This window comes from Sparus aurata, chromosome 6 (genome assembly GCF_900880675.1).
Source record: "Sparus aurata chromosome 6, fSpaAur1.1, whole genome shotgun sequence".
Lineage (NCBI taxonomy): Eukaryota > Metazoa > Chordata > Actinopteri > Spariformes > Sparidae > Sparus > Sparus aurata.
The window spans coordinates 14,538,826-14,561,072 of NC_044192.1; the positions used below are offsets into that span (position 1 = coordinate 14,538,826).

The 22,247-nt window shown below is 41.8% G+C and overlaps 1 protein-coding gene across 1 annotated transcript; it reads left to right on the forward strand.

Annotated features, from left to right (window-relative positions):
- The first annotated feature begins 1,984 nt into the window (after nucleotides 1-1,984).
- LOC115582982 (cytochrome c oxidase subunit NDUFA4) lies at nucleotides 1,985-9,452 on the forward strand. Its single transcript, XM_030419285.1, has 4 exons — nucleotides 1,985-2,216; nucleotides 4,778-4,863; nucleotides 8,247-8,310; nucleotides 9,276-9,452. Exons 1-4 carry the CDS (start codon nucleotides 2,175-2,177, stop codon nucleotides 9,330-9,332), a joined length of 249 nt encoding a protein of 82 aa, XP_030275145.1. The 5' UTR covers nucleotides 1,985-2,174; the 3' UTR covers nucleotides 9,333-9,452.
- Nucleotides 9,453-22,247: the final 12,795 nt, after the last annotated feature.

Sequence of the window (22,247 nt, forward strand, 5' to 3'; positions counted from 1 at the left end):
TAGTTGCTGCCTTCAAAATTGGGTCTTGTTACCATGTTCAGATGAAGAGTCATTAACATTCCCTCCTTGTTGTCTTTACGTCCTCAGGAGCAGAAATATTCTGAAAGCTGCAAATTCATGCTTTGTGACACGTTTGTTGAGGTTTTCAGAAATGCCGGAGGCCTTTGAAGAGGATTTTTCAGTGGAGGGGAAGTCACTACGTCTAACAGCCTAATCTTTTGTCTGTCATCTAGCTTGCTCAGTTGTTTGCCACGGCGGCTTTTAAAAACCTTTGCACTCTTATTAGTCAGTAGACTAGAAAAGTGATATATAAATCTAAATCCATTTACCATTTACCTAGCATCGGCGCTCTCACGCCATGAACAGCAAGCACATCATCTACACAACTCTCCATGGTCTTTCCACAGCAGTAATGTTGGTTTGCAGGTATTATATCATAAAACAAAGTTTGGGCTGCACGATATCGGAATAAACAAACATTACAAAATGTTGGTTTTCTGCAACAAATATTGTGATATGAAATTGAGTTTTCACCAGATCACAGGATTAAGCACTATTTGGAGATAATTTATCATTGTAGACGTAATTGGGGTGATTTTGTTGGGGAGTGCAACAACCAATGTAGGCCATGCGTTGTTTGATAAATTGATCAAGGATGATGGTGATTGGTGGATTGCTCCCATCTATCAAAGAATAAAATCGGACTAAATGATCTAATATTCTTCTCTTGTTGATTTGTCATGGAAAATGATGATGATGAAAACAGATTTGTAGCAGGAAATGTGTTAATTTTCCAGACTTGACATTGGACATCCTGCAATGGCACATACATACTCTGCAATGTCAATGCTGAAACTACATATCGTACAGCCCTAAAACAAAGTGTTGGACGAAAAAGAAAGAAAAAAAAAAGATGACCAGATGATAGTGCATGTCTGGATAAAAATTCAGGGGCTCAACAAACATCTGAGTTCATCCTGTGCGGAACAGAGAGTATGAATCAAAAGTCATTTCAGTCCCTCAAATCCTGTCAAGATGAATTAATCATTAAGGTACATCATCTGGGAATCATACATATCTGCTCAAAGGTAGTCGTGGACGTTGGAATACTTCCTGGAAAGTGAAAAGTTTGACCTGCTGGTGGCGCTAGATGGAACGTCAGGGGATCACCAAAGTTTTTTATGGTTCATCCTCTGAAGACCTTAAATGTTACTGTATGAAATGTAATGATGATCCATCGAATAGCCGCAACATGAGTGTGGCTTAAAAAAAAAAAGGAATTGCAACCACTTCGCCTCATCCGCTTAAGCATGATAAACACTGGGAACAACCTTAAGTAAGGAATAGTAATGACCTCTGCATTTTGCATAGCGTAGCATTTTGGTGTTAATTACATTAGGTTGCAAAGTGCTGTTAAGGAACCTGAAAGGTCTGCGGGCGCTGCATCAACGACTAATCAATTGCCATTATCATGCCTGGTACAAAGGTCTCAACCCAAGGGACGTGTTAGACACCGCTATTATTTCTCTCCTCTTTGCACGGAACGACACGCTCTGCGAAAACAGCACAGTTTAATGGCCACTGGGGGGTTATTTTAAAGTTTCAGAGTAATGACTATCCATAAAAACAGTAGCTTGTCATTTTAGAAAACAACAATATAACTTGAAACTATCCAACACAATGGCTGCTCTCCCGTGTCAGGTCTAAACACGGAGCCATTATTGGAGCAGGCTGCACCTCCAGGAGAAAATATTCGTCTGCATCTGTTGTGCCGGTGGAAATCTGAGTTTCAGTACCTGCAGTTTTGTTGTTGTATAACAAAAACACTTTTGGGACACAGAGTACCCAATGAGCCTCAGCGGAAACATACAGTGTCGTCAACAGATGTGATTATGAGGGATTAGGACTGCCTCACCCTCTCTTCCCCCTGTCCTCCTCTCCCCTCTGACCCTCTCATTCGTCCAATGGGAGGGACGGACAGAGGGAGGCAGGGAGGGAGAGGGACAGATCCGAGGGGGGAGATTGGCAACAGGTTTTGCTGCCCTGGCCAACACTCTACTTCAGCTAACAAACATTCATTCACATGGATACACTTGTCAGACCTTGACTTTAGTTTTGACGTTGCTTTCACATGGTTTAGTTTTCATCTGCTTCTTGTTTCGGGAGAATAAAAGATGATTAAGACTATGTTTCAGCATGCGAAGAAACATCCGGGGGTAGGTTGCATCATACTCATGTATCTGTTGAGCTGTGTGATTATTTCTATGGCTAACATGAAGCTGTTTTTGACATAATGTCGTGAAACACAAAGCCTAAAAAAACAGACTGTAATAGACTGTGTTTTAAAATTCATGTGTGTAGCTTTTTTAGGTCATCCATCTAAATTAACTGAAAACTGAGGCCTTACTGAATCTACCTTTGAGAAGATATATACTTTTTAAACAAAGTGCAATTACAAAATGTCCTCCAGAAACTTGTGAATGTTTTTCAACCTTTTATGACATTTTATAGTTTAAAAAAATAATGACATTAAAAGGGCACTACGCAGATTTTGATAAGAGATTAAAACTCAGAACACTGTTCATATCTGCCAGATCCTGCTACCTTCCTAGTGTCAAACAAAGTAAAATAGTTTGAAATGATCCTTTCAGGTCAGTTTGGTTATTCAGCTATGACAACAAAGCGGGTTTGTTAAGGCATAAAAAAACAGTCTGTGAAGATGTTCCTCTTCTTATAAAGTCTTCCCCAAAACTACATAGTGCACCTTTAATATAATATAAACACTTCTGTGAGATGAAGCCTGAAGCTCTAAAAGCTTGTAAGTGGACCTTTTAGCTTAGATTCTTTAGTTACATAAGACATTAAAAGAATTATAATTATCAATGTGCTCACCTGAGTCTTTTTAAACAAGTACTGTGACTGTACACAGTAATATCTTCATTAGTATTGTCATACTATCATAATAAATGAAGAAAGAAAGTTATTGAAAAGGCACAGAAGCTCTCTGTGCTTGTGTTTTCTCTGTAGCCTCGCAGCTATGCTGAGGGTGACCCAAATTCATGGATTGACAGGGCTGGTTTGGCAGTGCACCAGAAAAGTAATAAGGGCAGCAACAGTATTGAACCCAAGCGAGTATAAAACACATCCTATATCGGTCAGGCTGAATGGTAAAAGGTGAAACACTCTCTTGTGTGGCACGATATGAAGATCTCAGCACCGGGGAGTGGACAGCTCCCACACACACAGGCCTCGATTATTTGTGTGTGTGTGTGTGTGTGTGTGTGTGATCAAAGCTGACCTGCTTCCGTGTTTTTTTGTGCGCACGGCAGAGGTGTGTGTCTACTTCAGTGATCGAAGCTGAGTGTCTGCATTCAGCGCATAGCACATGTTCAATGTGCACTTGTGTGTGTGTGTGTGAGTGAGTGTGTGCATGCAGTTTATTCCAAGGTTATCCTGGAAAAAAAATTACAGTAAACATACTCCGAGAAGAATTCAGGCATGCTGGGTGAGCAGCACGACGTACACGAAAACAGACTGGTGCTGAAATACAGTACAGTAAAAAGTTAAAGCAACATTATGCAGCATTTCTACAAGAAAATATCAGCTTCAAAATCAGTGAGAGGAATAAATCGCACCGAATGCCAATTTCTACATAATGTTGCTTTAAACGTTTGGTGGATGAAAGCTGAGTACAATTCTTCTAAAATACCAAACACTGACTGGTTCTGCTTGCTGTCAAACTGCACTCAAGTAAAGCCGATTCCTTCCCCTCAGTCGGAGCTGCGCAAAGTGGTTTTCAGCATGAAAACTGGGGAGGGAAATTTTCTTCATCTCTCTTGCTTTAAAGTAGTGAATCAAAGTTTTATCACCAGACCTTCTCCTAATCAGCAACAAGAAAAGTGGCAACGCAATCAGACAGAAGACAGATGTCCAGATACAGCTGAGTAGAGACATCCTTCAGTTCAACCTGATCAAACTGTCATCTCTCTACAGCTCGACTAGATCTGTGTGTGCTGAGAACAGCTGTTCACCAGCGGTGTGACTCTCCCTCCCCCCCCCCCCCCCCCCCCCCCGTCTCTCACACACTCACACACACACACACACACACACACACACACACACACACAGAGTATCACGGTGTAGTGTTGATGAATAAATAGATGTGGCATGGTGAGAGGATTGACGCTAAGCTTCGGCTGTTTTAAGATGACATATCACATTATCCCCCTGTCCCCCTAATGTGCTTTTATATTCTAATTCCTGTCATCATCACAGCTCAAACATCAAATAAAAAAAAGTGTGTCCATGCACACACACTTTTATTCACTCCTGTGTGTTGGAGGTTCTCAGACTGTGAGTGTTAGCCGACCTACGTGCATGTGTGTGTGCGTTTGTTTACGCCCACAGTTTTTTGTGCGCGTTTGTGTGTGTGATGCTGTCGCTCAGTCTGACAGGTATAGTGTTGAGGAGGAGAGGCTGGCACACGCAGAGATGCGGCAGCTCTCTCTTCCACCGCGTCCTTGCCCATTCAACCCAGGCTGACAGTGAGCTGCCTCACACATGGCCCGGGCCTCATGCATATGGAGGAGGGCAGGCGGAGGGAAAACAGGAATAACAACTACCTGTGTATGTGTGTATAATGTGTGTGTATCTCACAAAAGGTGTACGTTCATGGTACATATCACAAGCCAACTACTTGATGGAATTATGTGTGTTTACCTTCATATGTCTCTGTGGACTGATGCACTCCTCCTCTCCTCTCCTCTCCTCTTCACAGTTAATCCCTCAGTTCGTCTTTCTGACTGTGGGCCTCACAGGGGCCACCTTCTATCTGATTCGTCTGGCAAGAGGACCACATGTCACGTAAGCTCGCCATCTGTCTAAACTAGCCGTTGTTGCAATCATCCAGATATTTAAAGGTTTCTTTTCAGTTATTGTCAATTGAATCCAAATGTTGTGTACATCAAGAGAAACAGAGTTGGCATCTGATGGTCAACCCTCTTTAGGATCTTCGTCCAGGTTGGCAATAGAACTACATTTGCTTCAACAAGTTCAACTGGGTCAGATTTTAAAACCAGGAGCCAGAGATGGGCCAGACATTTTCAGCAGCCTTTTTAAAGCAAGTGTATTCTCCTGGAGAAATATAGTTTATATCTCATCCCCAGGTTGTCATGCTTTGGGACGGCGTCTGGCGTCTGCCAACCAAATGTGTGAGTACTTGACAATCTGGGGATGAGACTCAACAATCAAATTTCTTTTCTCCAGGAAGCAACATTTTGTTGACATTAAAACAGTTTTCATTGTCAATTCTATGTGTCAGGGTTGTCAGAGATATTTTCAGTCAAGCACTTGTCTTCTTGTGATTGTCACAGGCAGATGTTTTGAAAAAGCTACAAAGCCTTGTAACAACTGCATCACATGAGCAGACGTTGACGTCTTGCCTGATAGGTCTTGCCTGATAGGTACTGTGCATATGCAACTGTCAACAGGAGATGAGAGGGAAGTGAGATGGCTCACTCCTGAGCTACTTCCATCAACAGCCAAGTAAAAAACAAAATAACAAACAATGGTTGTAATTCAGAATGTAATGCATGAATGCAACACATTATAGAAATCGGCATGTTGTGCGATTTGGTACCCCCCACAATTTTTGAGTGCAACACCACTGTCGTAAATACAAATCCCAGGTCTGTAACAATTTGTCAGACGTGATGTAGATGCTGACTACAAACCAGTCATTATGTCAAACCAAATACGGACATGATGTAAATAAATAAGGTTTAACGAGGAGATTCCACCCTCTGATACGACTCAGTTTAACAAACATTTGTCTTTAGAGTTTGTAAAACAGGCTTGCAGAGCACTCTTTAACTTGACGAGAGTTTTCTTTTCAGTCTTTCGGACAGGTTACTTTCAAAATCTATATTGATAAAGGTACAGCTGATAATATTCTGTTGGTGACATTTGTGATTTGACCTTTGTTGAAAGAGACAGATAGCACTAACTCAAATTCAGAATCCCTCTTCCATGAATGCTTTTTTCGTTGCTCCTTGCTGATAAGAACAAGCGAGCAGATCCTATAAGACTGGAGCACATAGCTCAGATAAACGGCAAAACATGAGAACTTACATATTCTCAGACATCCCTCAAAGTGGGGAAGTGTTTTGGGGGATGTCCCTCCCATGTAGTTCAAGACAGCTGTACAAATTTTAATCCTTACCAGGGTTTGTAACTATTTCACTCTAAATGTATCACGACTTTCTGCGCCTCAGTGCCCCAGAGAATACAGAGATCAGAGATGCTCAATCTGAATCAGACTGGATTTATGGTTTAAATAAGCACGTATGCATTCAGATTTGAAAAACTGCCATCAAACCTTCACCCTAATGTCATCCATGTATGTGCACAGATTTTAATATCCTTATCAATAAAAAAAGCACATTTGATAATGTGTATTGAAGGTTTATAGCAGCTGACTGTATTCAATTTTGATATCTCCGAAGCTGCACAAGCCACACTGAACTCGGTGACTGCACACATACAGTGAATGTACCCTGTTCATGTCCTGTTTGAGGCCACACATAACCACTTGTTCTGAGGGTCAGCCATAACGGGTGACCTCATCATCAGCTGGTGGTGAGTGCTGTGGTCAGTGGCTTCCTCTCTCTCTTTCTCTCTCTCTCTCTCCATGTCTCTCTCTCTCAGAGACCGTCTAGTGTTTGTGGTAATGGAGAGAGAGGGGGAGACATGCCCGCTCTGCCATCACGCTCTCGCTCTCTTTGTTTGTACTTTGGCTGCGTGTCTACTGCCAGAGCGGGAGGAGGAGGGCTGGAGAGTCACAGCGGAGTGCTGTGAAATCCAGACTTTGGTTAATGAACAGAGGAGATCTGCCAAGTCACCGAGTTCACCTCATCTCATAATCCAACATAATCTTTTTTTTTCCAACTTCATTGTCTTCATCTCCTTTTGTCCCAGTCCTTCTGTTCCCATGTTCTTTTTCCAGGTATTTGTTTACAACCTTGGTTTTTTCTTCTCCAAATCTTAATTTTCTCAATTTTCACTCGAAAACTAACATATTTAATATAGGTTGTTAAGACATGGATAAACCCACTAAAACAAGGTGATTGACCACCTTCCCACTGCCGGCGGTAGATGAATTTGCCCTTCTGTTTTGTTTCATTTGGGTCACGTTTGACATCACAAATGTGCCGAAAAACAGGGAACAGTTCAAAACAACAGATCATGATCATCAGACTGCATTCAGAAGACCTTAATACTCATTTATAAAAAGTTTATTTTTTTGTACAGTATCTTTTAATTCAGTCTCTTTTTGACGCTGATGATCATGTCCATCCCGATGCCATGTTTCCATCATTGCCGATCAGATCTGCAACCGATAAATACCTGTGACTAATGCAGAGTTATTTGACCTGTGATTGAATGCCAACTAAGCCCTTCCAACTAAAGACAAAAGCCACATATCACAATACATCCTCATACCAACATGACCGAATGAGGTTGATTGTCAGCATCTCCCAAAACAACATGACAGTGACACATGTACTGTGCCTGCGCCATCACAGTTTGGTTGGGTTTAGCTAAGGAAACAACCTGATTAGGTTCAGGTAAGAAAGCCATTTGGTCAGGTTTAAGTAAGAAAAATTCTTGGAAAGGTTTAGGTAAGAAAACTACATGGTTAGGTTTAGGCAAGAATAGCTTCCTAGTTAGGTTTAGCTAAGAAAACTAAATGGTTAGGTTTAAGTAAGAAAACAAGTTGGTTAGGTTTAGGTAAGAAAACTACTTTGTTAGGTTCAGGTAAGGAAATGTCTTGATTAGGGTTAGGCAACAAAACTGATTGGTAAGATTTAGGTAAGAAACGCTTCCTAGTACGATTAAGGCAAGAAAGCCACATGGTTAGGTTTAGGCAACAAAACTGATTGGTTAGGTTTAGGCAAGAATAGCTTCCTAGTTAGGTTTAGCTAAGAAAACTATTTGGTTAGGTTAAGGCAAGAAAGCTACATGGCTAGGTTTAAGTAAGAAAACAAGTTGGTTCGGTTTAGGTAAGAAAACTACTTTGTTAGGTTCAGGTAAGAAAATGTTTTGGTTAGGTTTAGGCAAGAAATGTTAAAAGGTTTTTTTTCCCTGTGTGAAAGGAGTATACATTGCCCTCCATCATAGATAACTGTCTTCTTTCTTCCTTCTTCCTCTCTCTGTTCTGCATGCTCTGTATCTCTCCACATGTGCAGCCTCTGGGACAGGAGGAACAACCCAGAGCCCTGGAACAAGCTCGACCCGACCTACCAGTACAAGGTACCTACTCCCCTGTCACACCCTGAGGGGCCATGTACCTGCCCACACCAATCACACCTGCCAGACTGAACTAGACATGAATGGCACCGTTTTTAGCGAGTCACTGAAAATCTAACATTCGTCACCAGCTCCAAAATTCCCCCCAAATGAATCTGGACCAATTAATGCAGGCAAAATAATTCCTCGCTTTCTTCACATCTGTTCAGACCATAAGTACAACAAAGTGTCATTCAACACAACAAATTAAAGCAGATGGAACCAGTAGCTTGTAGTAATCTGTAATGACTTGCCTTACCTCTTGAACAAGGCCAGAGCCACACACAAACTATTGGAAATATTAACGCTGACCCAAAATAGAGCAGAAAAACAACCAACTGACGGGTCCCAGAAGAGGAGAGCTCGATGATGTGTTTTTGAGAGAAAAGAGCATTTTCTGAGGGTTTCAAGGCTGCGTTGCTTGCCAGTGGAATGAAAGTCGCTGCAGACAAAAGGTCAGGACACGGCATGTTTAATTCTCGATAGCGAGGCAAAGGTCTCGCATCGAAATTCCACTGAAGTCCAAACAATGATCGTAATGAGGAGGGGGAAGCGGGAAAGAGGGGAGGGCAATGGTGAGAGGCGAGAGTCTTAATGGCAGACCAATCAAGACAAATACGGGGAGAAAATAATCACGGCAAGAATGTTAGTTTATCATGGTTGGAGGGCTGTCATGTATTTATATCACACTTATGTAGTCGTACGGCATATACATCATCCACAACAAACTCAGCAAGACAAGAATGTAGAAAATGAATGATATAGAAAGTGTCACAGTGAATAAATGTGCCCGGCTGTGTGTGTTTGCACGAGAGGGATAAAATGTTCACCCCTGCCTCTTTGTTTTTCCACGCGTTCTCCTAAAGACAGCACTGATGAATTTAATTTAAGCAAAACAGATTTAAATGTATTCCTCCTGCCTTCCACAGTTTGTGGCCGTCAACACAGACTACAAGAACCTGAAGAAAGATGGCCCTGACTTCTAAAGGTCCTCCAGGCAACTCCGGGGGCACCAAGTTTGGCATGACCTCCTGCTGCCGCGTCTTCCTGAACATTTCCTCTCAACCCATGTGAACAAAGACTATTAAAAATCGCATGCGACAGAAGGCTGGTTCATTATTTCATCATTATATATAATATGGTATGCAAGCTACACTGCTGTTTAGATGCTGCGTATTCATCAAATATTTTACTTTGGGGGAATATAGGAGATGAAAATGAATCGCTAACTTTTTCAGCTACAGAAATAAAAATGATCTCTTGTATGAATCCCTCAGTTGAAAGGTCAAAGGTCAGAGTCTGATGGATCACTACATTAATGTGAAATGTTGAGTTACTATTGAGCCAGATTTCATTGTTCCCCACACATAGACTTCCCTCGGTTGACCCATTTCAGCATTTTACACTTTTATGTTTGTATCCATTTTTCAGAATACCGCTGTATGCGATCGATCAACTAGTGGACAATCTGCTCTCACTTCACACCTGCTGTCTACTGACATTCGTTCATGATCTGCAGAGAAACAGAGAAGGATGCTCCGATTTAACGGAGGCCGATATTTGCCATCGTTTCGTACAAGCTTGTAATAGCACCTGGTTGTTTTGCAATGTCATTTGGTACCACGTTGCTCTCAAGTAGTTACGACAGTCGACAGAATTAACAACAAGCTTCCTCCCCACACGGATCACCTGCTGCTGTGAAAACGGAATCGGGGTGGGAAAATCATGAGCTGTGTGTATTAGCTGTCTTTGTAGAAAAATACTACTGATGCAGAAAGTCAACAGAGCAGCAGGCACATACTGGAAGAGAGGAACAGAAAGGACAGGCAAGCCGGTGTGTGTGTATAAAGGTGGACAATTAAACGTGAACGGTACCCATCCAGGCTTATTACGCCACCCTGCTGCTAAACTAAAGTCTTTGACCATGGGCAGCCAGTATCTGGGCTTAACTATGCCGATGAACTCTGTGCCCGACCAAAACCTAAATCTTGCTTTCAATTTCCAAGGGGAAGAAAAAGAAAAACACTATTCACTGTGCTCATCACACCACAGATGCAGCGCTGCCGGGACAAGTCACACATGCACACATGCTGAGATACGAAGTTGCAGATGAAGAGGACCAAAATAGAAATCAATCATGAGCGATGAATATTCGTGTGGGTCATAGAGCTCTTTCAAACCAGTTTTCAGTCCCAGAAAGATGCAGTCCAAAGAGACAATCCAGCAAACTGTTTGATCACTGCTTGTCTGTAAAAAACAAAAACATTATTTTCACTTAGGTGCGGAGCAGGGAAGTGACAAGACTCAGAATCAGTAGTTTCTGCGAATATGCCTCCTGCAGCCATAATTCTCCCATTTTGGAGAGTTTCATTGAATGATGAATGTTTGTGTCCGTGTGTGCTCTCACTCAGTATCACTGGCCACCAGACGACATAAAATCCCGCTCTAATGGCGCACAAACTGTCTCAATGTCGGACCCCTGGGTTCTCCTAATACACTCCTTAATAGACAATCTATGTTCCAGACGCCGCGTGGGCCCATTTATGTGTGTGCGCTCCTTTTTAAACAGCAATATGCCTCCTGAAGCAGTGTGCTGACCTGCCCAGTGGGTATTGTCTGTTGCTGGGTGATGATTTGTGTGCGAGCGTGTGTGTGTGTGTGTGTGTTTGTGTGTGATGCACAAAAAACCTGCTGACAGGTAATCAGCCGGGCCAAAGCATCACACTGGGGCATAATCACAAGGTCACACACACAGAGGGGGGACAGTTATTATCCAACCCGAGCAGCCTCGCAGGCCGTTGTGATTGCATTGCCTCAGTTTGTTAGTATCAGTATAAAACTTTAAGGCCGGGGGGGCAACGCAGAACTGCAGCTCGCCATCAAGCAATTTACCAATTAGGATAAGAGTTTGTAGAATATGGAGATTTTCTTTCTCTCTATTTTTTTTATGTCATTAACGCTCTCCCCATCTACACTTCAAATATGACACCTGAACATACCGTCCCTTCGTTGTGTCTCTTCTAAGCTTTTTTTTTTTTTTTTTTTTTATCTAATGACACGTTTTGCCTGCCTGCGTTTAGTCATTTTTCCAACTCGTGCTACAGATAAAACAGGCCTAAAGTAGAGCTTAATTACTATATTCGTACGGCTTCAACTGTTAGCGAATGTGTCAGCAAACCCACGCGTGAAGGCAGATGCACAAACCCAATCAGGCCTCTGTAAGCAGTGAAGTATGGCGGTGTGTGATTAAGATCTCAGCTTTGCAAACACAGGTTGTGTTTGTCATTTTTCGTACCTCGTCATTTAGTCGAAGTGAGAGCGCTTTCTCAACAGACATTGAGCGCTCATCAGCGAGAGCGAGGCAGAAGGAGGGGGGGGGGGGCGATTGAGAGAGGCCATCTCCTCCTCGATTACATCCTCTCTGACGAGCCAGAGTAGATATTTTTAGATGAGGATTAATTTTAATGGGCGAGATAAGAAGTGAGTCGTGGGTGGAGGAGGGACGAATAAATAAGTAAATAGGACATGCTGCAAAACAGGAGGCAACAGTGGCAGGCAGCATTGGGCTGGTGAAGCTGGTGAGGCCGGTGAGGCCCTGGGCAGATCCACTGATCCAGTGGAGATAGCGGGGCCCTTTCATCCTCTAATGTTGTCTCCCAGAGGTGGAACACGAGAATCAAAGCGTGGACTGGTGTTTGTCCTTAGCTTCAAATGGAGTGACCTTTCACAAAGGAGAGGTTGTTAGGTTAGACAAGGCTTTTATTCCTACTTTTGATTGATGTAATTTCCAACTAAATATTCTGTCTAAGAACAAAAGGTCCCTGTACTGACCCGGTGATGGCAGAATCACAAAACACGGCTTGGTTTTTGATACTAATTACTTTTTTTTTTTTTACTTTGATACTAAAAGCTGCTATTATAGTTTTAAATAAGACTGGAAACAAGTCTTGGTTAATTCAGTTAATTGAAAGAGCATAGCAAGAATATTATGACATTTCCATGACCGTGCACCAACAGATGGTTGAGCGTGAAGTGCCATCTTTGTGGAGTTTCATTTCCACAAAGGAGGACTTCAATATTGACTTTGTAAAACATAAAACATCTAAAAAAAAGCCCCCTAATGAAATGTACTATAAAATATAATGAGTTCGTCTTTATATCCAATGGTCACATCACAGAAACAAATCTTTAGTATGTGCATCATGTCCATGTTTACAAGTGTCACTGAAACGTAAATTTAGATGCTGTCAGACAACAAGTCTAGTTACTTGTTAAAGTTAAGTATTGCTTTGATTGTTTGAGTCTTATTTTTCATAATATTTCCATTATGCCACTGATTAACACAACATTATAAATAGAGATAATACTGTTGATATCATGTCACTGGAACTGGGACTCTGAAGTCTCAGTTCATGTTTCAGACAGAAAAAGGCTGCATGTTGTTTTTTTTTTTTATCAACATCTGCTAACGCTATGTAACAGAGGCGAGTAACATGTAGGGCAGAGGTGTCAAACTCATTTTCAGCCCGGGCCACATCAACATTATGCTTGCCCTTAAAGGGCCGGTTGTAACTGTAAGACTGTATGAATGTAACTACTCCGTAAAATATTGTAACAAATAAGTGTCTCTGCATTTAATTATTATTTATTCAACTGTACAAATATTGAACAAGCATTTACATAAATGTAAAAATATATTTAAGCACATTGCTCTGTAATAATAACTGGTCCCTTTAATTTATCAGGTTAAGAAACCCACCATTACTCCATCAATCACAGATCAAACTTTTCAAATTAATAACAAAGATAAGCCAAATATGATCACACACAAGTTATTACATCAACTTTGTTCAAAATGTTTTTGTCACTGTTGAGTTGGGCAGAACTATGGCACACAAATAATTCTGAGCTGCTAAAACACGTCTCACGTGTGTGGCATTTTAGAAAAACAAAAAGCAGAGAGCCTTGCAGAGGTAATGAGAGATGGTTTTGATTACAGTAAATATTTGAACACATACACCTGTAAACACACTGAATATGTGGCATTAACAGAGCACATGAAAAAGCACCAGGAACTGAGGCTGAGATGCTTTGACAGACAGGAAAGTGGGCAACATTGTCCTGTTCCAACTGGGACCTCCACAGGTGTAGTTTTCGCTGGAAAGCTGTGACCATGTCGGACTTCTTGTGTGATGACTTCACTAATCCAACCAAGCCCGTTTTTCCTCCACACATTGCAGATGCACCATCGGTAGTTAACCCATCAACTTGTCCCACGGTAATTTAGTTTTACTCACGGACCTTTCCACCGCATCAAAAATGTTCCTGCCCGTTGTCGTCGTCCCATGCATGGCAGCTACATCCAAGAGCTCGTCGCTGACGGTGAAGTCTGCCTTCACGCCTCTTATGAAAGTGGACAGATGCGCTTTATCCATGTTGTCCGCGAAAAAGCAGGTAACTGCGTGACTCTTCGGCCAGCTGTGTTGTCAGATTGTCTGCTAGTTCCTTAACTCGGTCTGCGATGGTGTTTCTTGACAAACTGATATTGTTAAAAGTCTGATTCTGGTCGGGGCACACCTGCTCACACACCTGCTCACACACCTTTAGCTTGCACCGCTTCACAAATGCGCCCTCCGAAAAACACTTGGACGCTCCGGTGATTTCTTCAGCCACAATAAAGCTAGCTTTCACTGCTGCATCACTTTTAGCGGTAGCTTTGGTGAACACATTCTGCTGCAGCTGCAGTCTGCCTTCTAATTTGTGGACAACTTCTCCATCACTTCTTAGAAATCCGCTTTAGTCAAACGCTGATATGGAAACACTGGGATCTCGCGGCAGGATGCGGTCTTTTCGCGGGTCACACAATGCACGTCGGGTTATCGGGTCATCGACATGCATTGTGGGAGATGTAGTTTATGGTCACTGTACACTGTAAAGCAGTGTAGACTTTTATTTTAAGACAATTGTATACCTTTTAAGCTCTCGCGGGCCACATAAAATGACGTGGCGGGCCGGATTTGGCCCGCGGGCCTTGAGTTTGACACATATGATGTAGGGCGTTAAAAGCGCGTAACTCAATGGCGACATTCAGCGTACAGACACTCTCATTCTCACAAATGGACTCCTCTGTTTCTGTTGTGAGAGTTTCCGTCTGATAAAGCTCAGGACAGAAAGACACAGCCCGAACAACCACTTTCTTGGTTACCAGAGCAACAGGTGGCGGGGCCGACGGATCCAATTTAGGATCGGTTGCCTGAAAGAAAAGCGGACGAGACGCCTATCTGAAAAGTTGAGAGATTTTCCACTTGACTTCTACTTTCTAGTTGGAGCAGTTGAATCTTCAAAGTCACTAGTTACTAAATTCATCAAATAGATGAAGTGGGGATGAAGTACAGAGTGGAATAAAATGGAAATAAGTGAAGCACCTCAAAGGAACGGCACTTAAGAACAGTACTTGAGTGAAATGTACTGTTTATTTCAACACTGGTTGTTCAAAATATTGACACAAATATCGTTTTTTCAGTCAGTTTTCAGTCTCCTTGATTTCTAATAATCGTTATTAGTATCGGTCCTGAAAAAGCCACATCGGTCGACTCCTAGTTATTAAGTCACTAAATCTTGCTTTGGTGTCAGACTGTTTTGAAGTCAATGGGAGATGCATGGAGAAACGCACCGAAGTCCAACATATCTAATTCGTAGGAAGAATGTCGTGTGAAGAATGTCTCAGGAGGTCAACTACTAATTTTTATGCGAAATGACTGACAGAGCTGACAATATCGTGACCAAACACGGCACGTCAGACCAAATATTGCTGCGAAAAGGAGCCTTTTCTGAATGAAATGGAGAGATGAATGCGTCGATAAAAAAATGTGTTAACCTGCTCTCTGAAGTGTGTTCTTTCATTTTCGGGAAAAAAAGTTTCTACATGCAGATTCTTGCAAAAGTATTCTATAAATAACTAATATCTGATGTTCATTAGTGAGGGAGAAATTTTAATTTGAAAAAGGATTTTTTTGCATTGGTCTAACGAGAATTTGTTTCATCCATTAAATCCGACATAACATGTCTTTGAAATGGGCTAATTGCAAGTTTAACAGGGTACAGTACAGGCCGACAACACAAATTACTCTGTTTTTGTAAAATCAATTTGAAAATAGATTTTTTTGTGTTGGTATGTCGATCTGAACGGATTAGTTAAAAGGGCTGTTTTACTTTCAATGAGACATTTCAGCTGCTGTAGCCACACACAGACACAGTTTTGTGTGATAATAATATCACCACGCCAGCAGTTTCATTCAAACTTTATACAAGTACGCTGCGCTGACCAATACAGATCATGAAACCACAACACGAGTGAGCCACTTGTGAACACAGCTGCAGAGGGAAATACAGACAGCACATCCCACTAAAAATATGACACTGTACAAAGAAACATCCTGCCTGTATGGATTCCTAAATATGCCGGCGGCATGTTTATAATACACAGCGTGAGAATAGCTCGCGCTGTGTGAGAGGCAGGACAAAGAATTATGCTGCGTTGGCAGTCTTGTTTCTGAGAATCCCTCGTCGCTTCAGGAGCTGAGAGTTTCCATCGAGTTAGAGCAGGTGATAAAAAAAACACAACAAAAAAGAAAAACAGGTTTCAATTATTGGCTCCCTGCTGCAGGTGTGACAAAATGTTTGTTTACTAAAGGTGAAGCTAAAAAAAGAAAATCCATGTGTAAAATAGGTATAACTGAGGGACACAGCCCTGTAAAAACAGAATGGTTGGGCTCTAGGTTCAGCCCCAGATTAGTCTAGTATTGGCTGATTAAACCACCTCTCATGATCATCTGTGCACAGGCTGCAACTAAAATAAATATCTCACTGACATCTTATCTCCATGGACAAGTTTTACCTTTAACAATCTCATAAGCACCTGAGTCCTGTGACAACATGTAAATCCCGTCTTTGCTCTGCCAGCCTTCAACGAGAAGAGACAATGTGAGTGTGAGTGTGTGTGTGTGTGTGCAGGGCATTTAATATTGAGTGTTTTTCCTATTTTGGTTAGTCAAATATTGCAAGTTGTCCCCACGCGCAGACTTGTCTTTATTTGATCCGTTCCTTTATTTTTGGCGCGCCTCATCGGCAGTTTTTTACAGTAGGTACAGTGAAGTATGACAATAAAACTTTCGTTATTGTTATTAGCAGCAGCAGCAGCAGGTGTAGTAGTGAGGAGGGATTAGGACGGGGATTAGGATTATTGACAAGACCACACACACACACACACACACACACACACACACTGCAGTGATGCATCTTACACTATGAAGAGTACTCATGTTTCATTACAGGATAATTAGGCTTACAGCGCATTAGTGTTGCTGCGGTTGTCTAAATATGATTTGGAACGTCACCATGTCCAGACAGCTCCTCCCGTCTATATTTAGATCTTTTTACGATCATATCACCTCCTGTCAGGTTTAATCACGGCAGGTATTGAAGTGACAGAGGTACATTCATGCGTACTGTATCTACACTTATACACACACACACACACACACATACACACACGACAGAACTGATTAATTGCTGACACTGTCATTTATCCCTCTCCTCATTAAACAGACATGATTTATTGTCAGATCAGCTACCGAGGGAACTGAATTTTATCATCTCTTCATTTCACATTTCATACATTTCAGTGTGTGTGTATGTGTATGTGTGTGTGGCTGTGTGTGTGTGTGTGTACAATAGCAGAGGGCAGATTAGAGGGGAGTTTTAAGGCTTTGAAATATGACCAGCATTATGAGGAAATGTACCAGATGGGTAATACTGTGTACAATTATGACAATTACAACTGAAGAGTACTTTTTCATGGGACTTTTTTCCTGCTTATGGACCTATTCCTTTTACGGAGTGATTTTTTACGATCCACCCCGCTCCTAAAAGATATCGCTCATCTGCGTTGCTCCTCAGGAGCGGAGAAATTGTGTTAACTCCTCCACAGGGACGAGAGAGAGCCCCATTATGTAAAATGGCCGACGAAAAATGACAAGGGGGCTTTAAAATTCCCCCAACAATGTACAAAATAATGCCGCCTGTGAGAGTTGCTTACATATTCATTCATATACACTACAATGCTTCTCAGAGCGGTTCCTAAAATTAATTGCCAACTTTTGATAAACAAGTTATCGTTTCAAGTATCTCTTCAACAACAACAACAAAAAGTCAAAATCCTCTGACTCCGGCTTCTTAAACATGAATAGTTTCTGGTTTCTTTACTTCTCTCTGACAGTTTATTTAATAATTTTTGGATACTGGTAAAACCAGACATTGGAAGATGTTGTCAAAAATAAAGGAGAAGTAATCTGATCCACTGTGAGAAAGACATCAACGATGGAAATGTTAGCAGCCAGCAGAAACCGTGACATCAGCTACAGGAGCTATGAAAGGGTCTGTTAGCACGTTAGCATGTTAGCACACTTACTTGGTGAAGCATCACATCTTAGAAGATAGTAAGTCCTTTAGAAAAAAGGGGGGTGGCTGACTAGCTGCAGCAGCTAGCAACAGCTGTATAATCAAAATCTTGGCATGTTAGCTTCTTTATAAAGTGCTACGTGAGCAGCGATGGTGGCACAAGTGGTTCACTGGAGTGTTTCAGTGCTCAACAGGTGAGTTGTGAAGCTGCAGGTGAGGAGCCACACATGGGCTGGATTAAATCGCCCGCCCCATCAGAGAGGGTGCGTTGGATTTGTGTTGCATCAAGTCGAGGTTGTCATGTGTGAGCGAGGCAGCGTCAACAACTGGCTCTGAGCTAGCCTGCTGGCCTCACCATTATCACCTTGCTTCCAAATTACTGTCACCTGGAAGGATAATACATAATAATATCAATTATAATGTGATAATTATAGCACTTATATATACAAGGTTACAAAGTGCTTCTCATAAAATTCAAGTGAAAATCAGATAAGCAAAATACAGGTTAAAATAAGATTCACAGAATACAGCAGAGCTAAACAAAAAACTAAGAACCATGGCGAGTTATAAGTGCTACACAGGATGTATAAGAATAAAACCAAATGAAGAACACGGGCTGCCATAGTTTTAGATGACATCAAATATAATGTAAAACACAGATCAGCCATCAACAGGCTTTGAAAATACACTATATTGCCAAAAGTATTCGCTCACCTTGACTCGCATATGAATTTAAGTGACATCCCATTCTTAATCCATAGGGTTTAATATGACGTTGGTCCACCCTTTGTAGCTATAACAGCTTCATCTCTTCTGGGAATGCTTTCCACAAGGTTTAGGAGCGTGTTTCTGGGAATTTGACCATTGACCATTCTTCCAGAAGCGCATTTGTGAGGTCACACACTGATGTTGGATGGGAAGGCCTGGCTCTCAGTCTCAGCTCTAATTCATCCCAAAGGTGTTTCTATCGGTTTGAGGTCAGGACTCTGTGCAGGCCAGTCAAGTTTATTCACACCAAACTCTCTCATCCATGTCTTTATGGACCTTCAGGGGCGGTTCTAGGGGGGGGGGCAACAGGGGCCAGTGCCCCCGTAACTCTGAGTCTGGACCCCCCTGTGGCCCCCCTGACAGGGAGTCTGCATTGATAATACAATGACAGATTTCTTGCAATAATTTTGTTCTGAAGGGAAAGGCAGAAATAAAGTGTCTCAGCAGTTTACTACCCAATCAATATTGCTGAATTGTAAACACTGCTTTGCCTGAATGAGGGATTTATCCTTTTTTCTGGGTTGCATGTGCCCCCTAACAAAAAAGCCAGCCCCAACCTGGCCCCCCTATTAAAACTGGTCTAGAACCGCCACTGTGGACCTTGCTTTGTGCACTGGTGCACAGTCATGTTGGAACAGGAAGGGGCCATCCCCAAACTGTTCCCACAAAGTTGGGAGCATGGAATTGTCCAACATCTCCTGGTATGCTGAAGCATTCAGAGTTCCTTTCACTGGAACTAAGGGGCCAAGCCCCAGCTCCTGAAAAACAACTCCACACCTTAATCCCCCCTCCACCAAACTTTACACTTGGCACAATGCAGTCAGACAAGTACCATTCTCCTGGCAACCGCCAAACCCAAACTCATCCATCAGATTGCCAGATGGAGAAGCGCGATTCGTCACTCCAGAGAACATGTCTCCACTGCTCTAGAGTCCAGTGGTGGCGTGCTTTACACTGCTGCATCCAATGCTTTGCATTGCATTTGCTGAAGTATGGCTTGGATGCAGCTGCTTGGCCATGGAAACCCATTCCATGAAGCTCTGTACGCACTGTTCTTGAGCTAATCTGAAGGCCACATGAAGTTTGGAGGTCTGTAGCGATTGGCGACCTCTACGCACTATGCGCCTCAGGATCTGCTGACCCCGCTTCGTCATTTTACATGGCCTACCACTTCATGGCTGAGTTGCTGTCGTTCCCAATCGCTTTCACTTTGTTATAATACCACTGACAGTTGACTGTGGAATATTTAGGAGCGAGGAAATTTCACGACTGGACTTGTTGCACGGGTTGCATCCTATCACAGTACCACGCTGGAATTCACTGAGCTCCTGAGAGCAACCCATTCTTTCACAAATGTAGGTGCTTGCTTTTATACACCCGTGGCCATGGAAGTGATTGGAACACCTGATTGCAATTATTTGGATGGGTGAGTGAATGCTTTTGGCAATATAGTGTATGTTTTAGGCGATCACTTTAAAACAGGAGACGTGTTTGCATTTCATGGCAAAAGCCTGGTTCCCTCGGTCACCAGCCTTGACCTAGAAACATCTAGCAAGGGCAGGCTGGATGATCTTAGGCTGCGATGTGGAGCAAAGGAAATCAATAGTTCAGTAATGTGGCTGGGGGCCAGAACATGTTTGGCCTTAAAGTTGTTTGAAGAATCTTAAAATCAGCCTAAATTTAACAGCTATGAAGGGACAAAATAATAGGAACAATGGGCCTCATTCACCAATATCTTCTTAAGAATCTTCTTAGATTCTTTCTTAAGTTGTTCTTAAGAGGTTCCTTAAGAAAACCCTACGTCAGATTCACCAACTCGTTCGTAAGCCTCAGAATTGTTTGTAGCTGTGTTCTTACATTGATGAAAGCCGTAGCAGCAATATATATGCCATTGTTTTGCGGGCCTTGGAAGGAGAAATGCCACGTATAAATAGGGTGGGGGGTTACTAATTGATGGCATGTTTCCAATTTACTTGATTTATCTTAAATCATTGGCACATTTAATTTATTTTAGAATTTAAATTATTTGTAAATTACCAAAAATATGAAATGAATAAATAAATGAATAAATATGACAGAATTATCACTGTAATATTGCATTTTATTGAACTACACAAGAGAAGAAAACACAACCATGCCAACATTTCGGCACTGAAATGTGCGTAAGAGTACTCCTGAGTGTTCGTAGGATTTGTTCTTGCCTAAGAAAAAATCCTAGATAAGAAAAAATTCATGAATGCCACAATCTTCGTAAAATCTTCGTAAGTGGGACTTAAGAACAAATTTCTTCGTAAGAACAGTTCATGAATGAGGCCCAATGTGTCTTTGTGGAAATACGGGGAGCAGCATTCTGAGGATGCGCGAAGGCAGGTGACAAGTGCATTGCAATCGCAGAAGCATGCAAAAACAAAGACATGAATAAGTCTGTGGAAGTCTTGTTTGGAAGTCTGTTTCCCCTTCAGATAGTATTTCCTGTTTGTCCAGCTGTGAAGTTTAGTTTAGTGTAGCACAGATAACCATGTCGAGGTCAGGGTAAGGTTGAGGACAGTTTAAAGCAGGGTACTCAACATTTTTCAAGCCAAGGACCCCTTAACTGATAGAGAGATGGAGTGGGGACCCCCCGACTAGACCAACTGCTTGTTTTGGGTAAACTCGCTCTGTCATTTACTTTAGTCTGTGGCCAAATATGTAAATGAGGCACTCAGCAATTTCTGCTCACAAGAATTTCTGTACAGTTGAGATATTCATACAGATGACTGGCCAGTGATTAGGCTGCCGCTGTCTAGTAGCTTCACGGTAATTTAGTGTGTGGTTATGAGGAACTGTGGCTAGACTATCAATGCGGATTCAATTTTAATTTTTTTTATCAATATCTTTGACAATATTTTGTATTCAGGTTTTTGTACATTTCCAGGCACATTAAAATCTTTTGAAGAACAAATCTTCAAAATATTATCATATAATAAATTGGCAGCCCAAATCTTAGGACCCGTTAGGAGTCAGGGACCCCCTGTTGAAGACGCAGTGTTTGAAGTTATGGGGAAACACATCAACAGGGAGAGACAGGGACACAACACCAGCAATAAACACTGCAGCTGCAAAGAAAATCTGACCCAATTTGGCTAATTGCAGCCAAGACAAAACTCTGAAAGGACTGAGAACTGAAAAAAACTTTCAGGTGGATTCAAAAACATATATCAAAAATACATGCTCAATATTTTAAAAACATATGTTTTGTAGGTTAAAATCTAATTTATAAAGTGGCCTAACTTGTTACTTGACGTCAAGTTTATGTAGGAAGTATTTCCATTTAATGAAGATATATAAAGTTGTATGAAATGAAAATGTACTCAAGTACAATGAATATGGTAATTTGCTTCACTACAGTTCATGAATGCAAAATAGGTGGAAAGTAGGAGGACAATTGCAGCATTAGTTCAGTAAGAGGTGGTTAAAATGGCTCTTAACTGTACTCATTACCTCACAGGCTGATGGCACACATTTTTAAATCCAGTTCATGCCAGATAAACTACGTATGAAAGTATTACTAATCCAGTGACTCTCCTAATCGTATTCATTACGATATGTGGTTCAGTATCAGTCCACATTTTGTCACACCCGAACCATTCAGATAAACATGATCACATTTTGACAAACATCAATGACACAACACA

What these genes read in the sequence shown, in the direction of transcription:
- LOC115582982 (XM_030419285.1), top strand. Translation starts at nt 2,175, where the DNA reads ATGATTAAGACTATGTTTCAGCATGCGAAGAAACATCCGGGG. An exon ending in ATGCGAAGAAACATCCGGGG is followed by an intron (nt 2,217 to 4,777) that starts GTAGGTTGCATC and finishes TCCTCTTCACAG; the next exon opens with TTAATCCCTCAGTTCGTCTT. An exon ending in ACCCGACCTACCAGTACAAG is followed by an intron (nt 8,311 to 9,275) that starts GTACCTACTCCC and finishes TGCCTTCCACAG; the next exon opens with TTTGTGGCCGTCAACACAGA.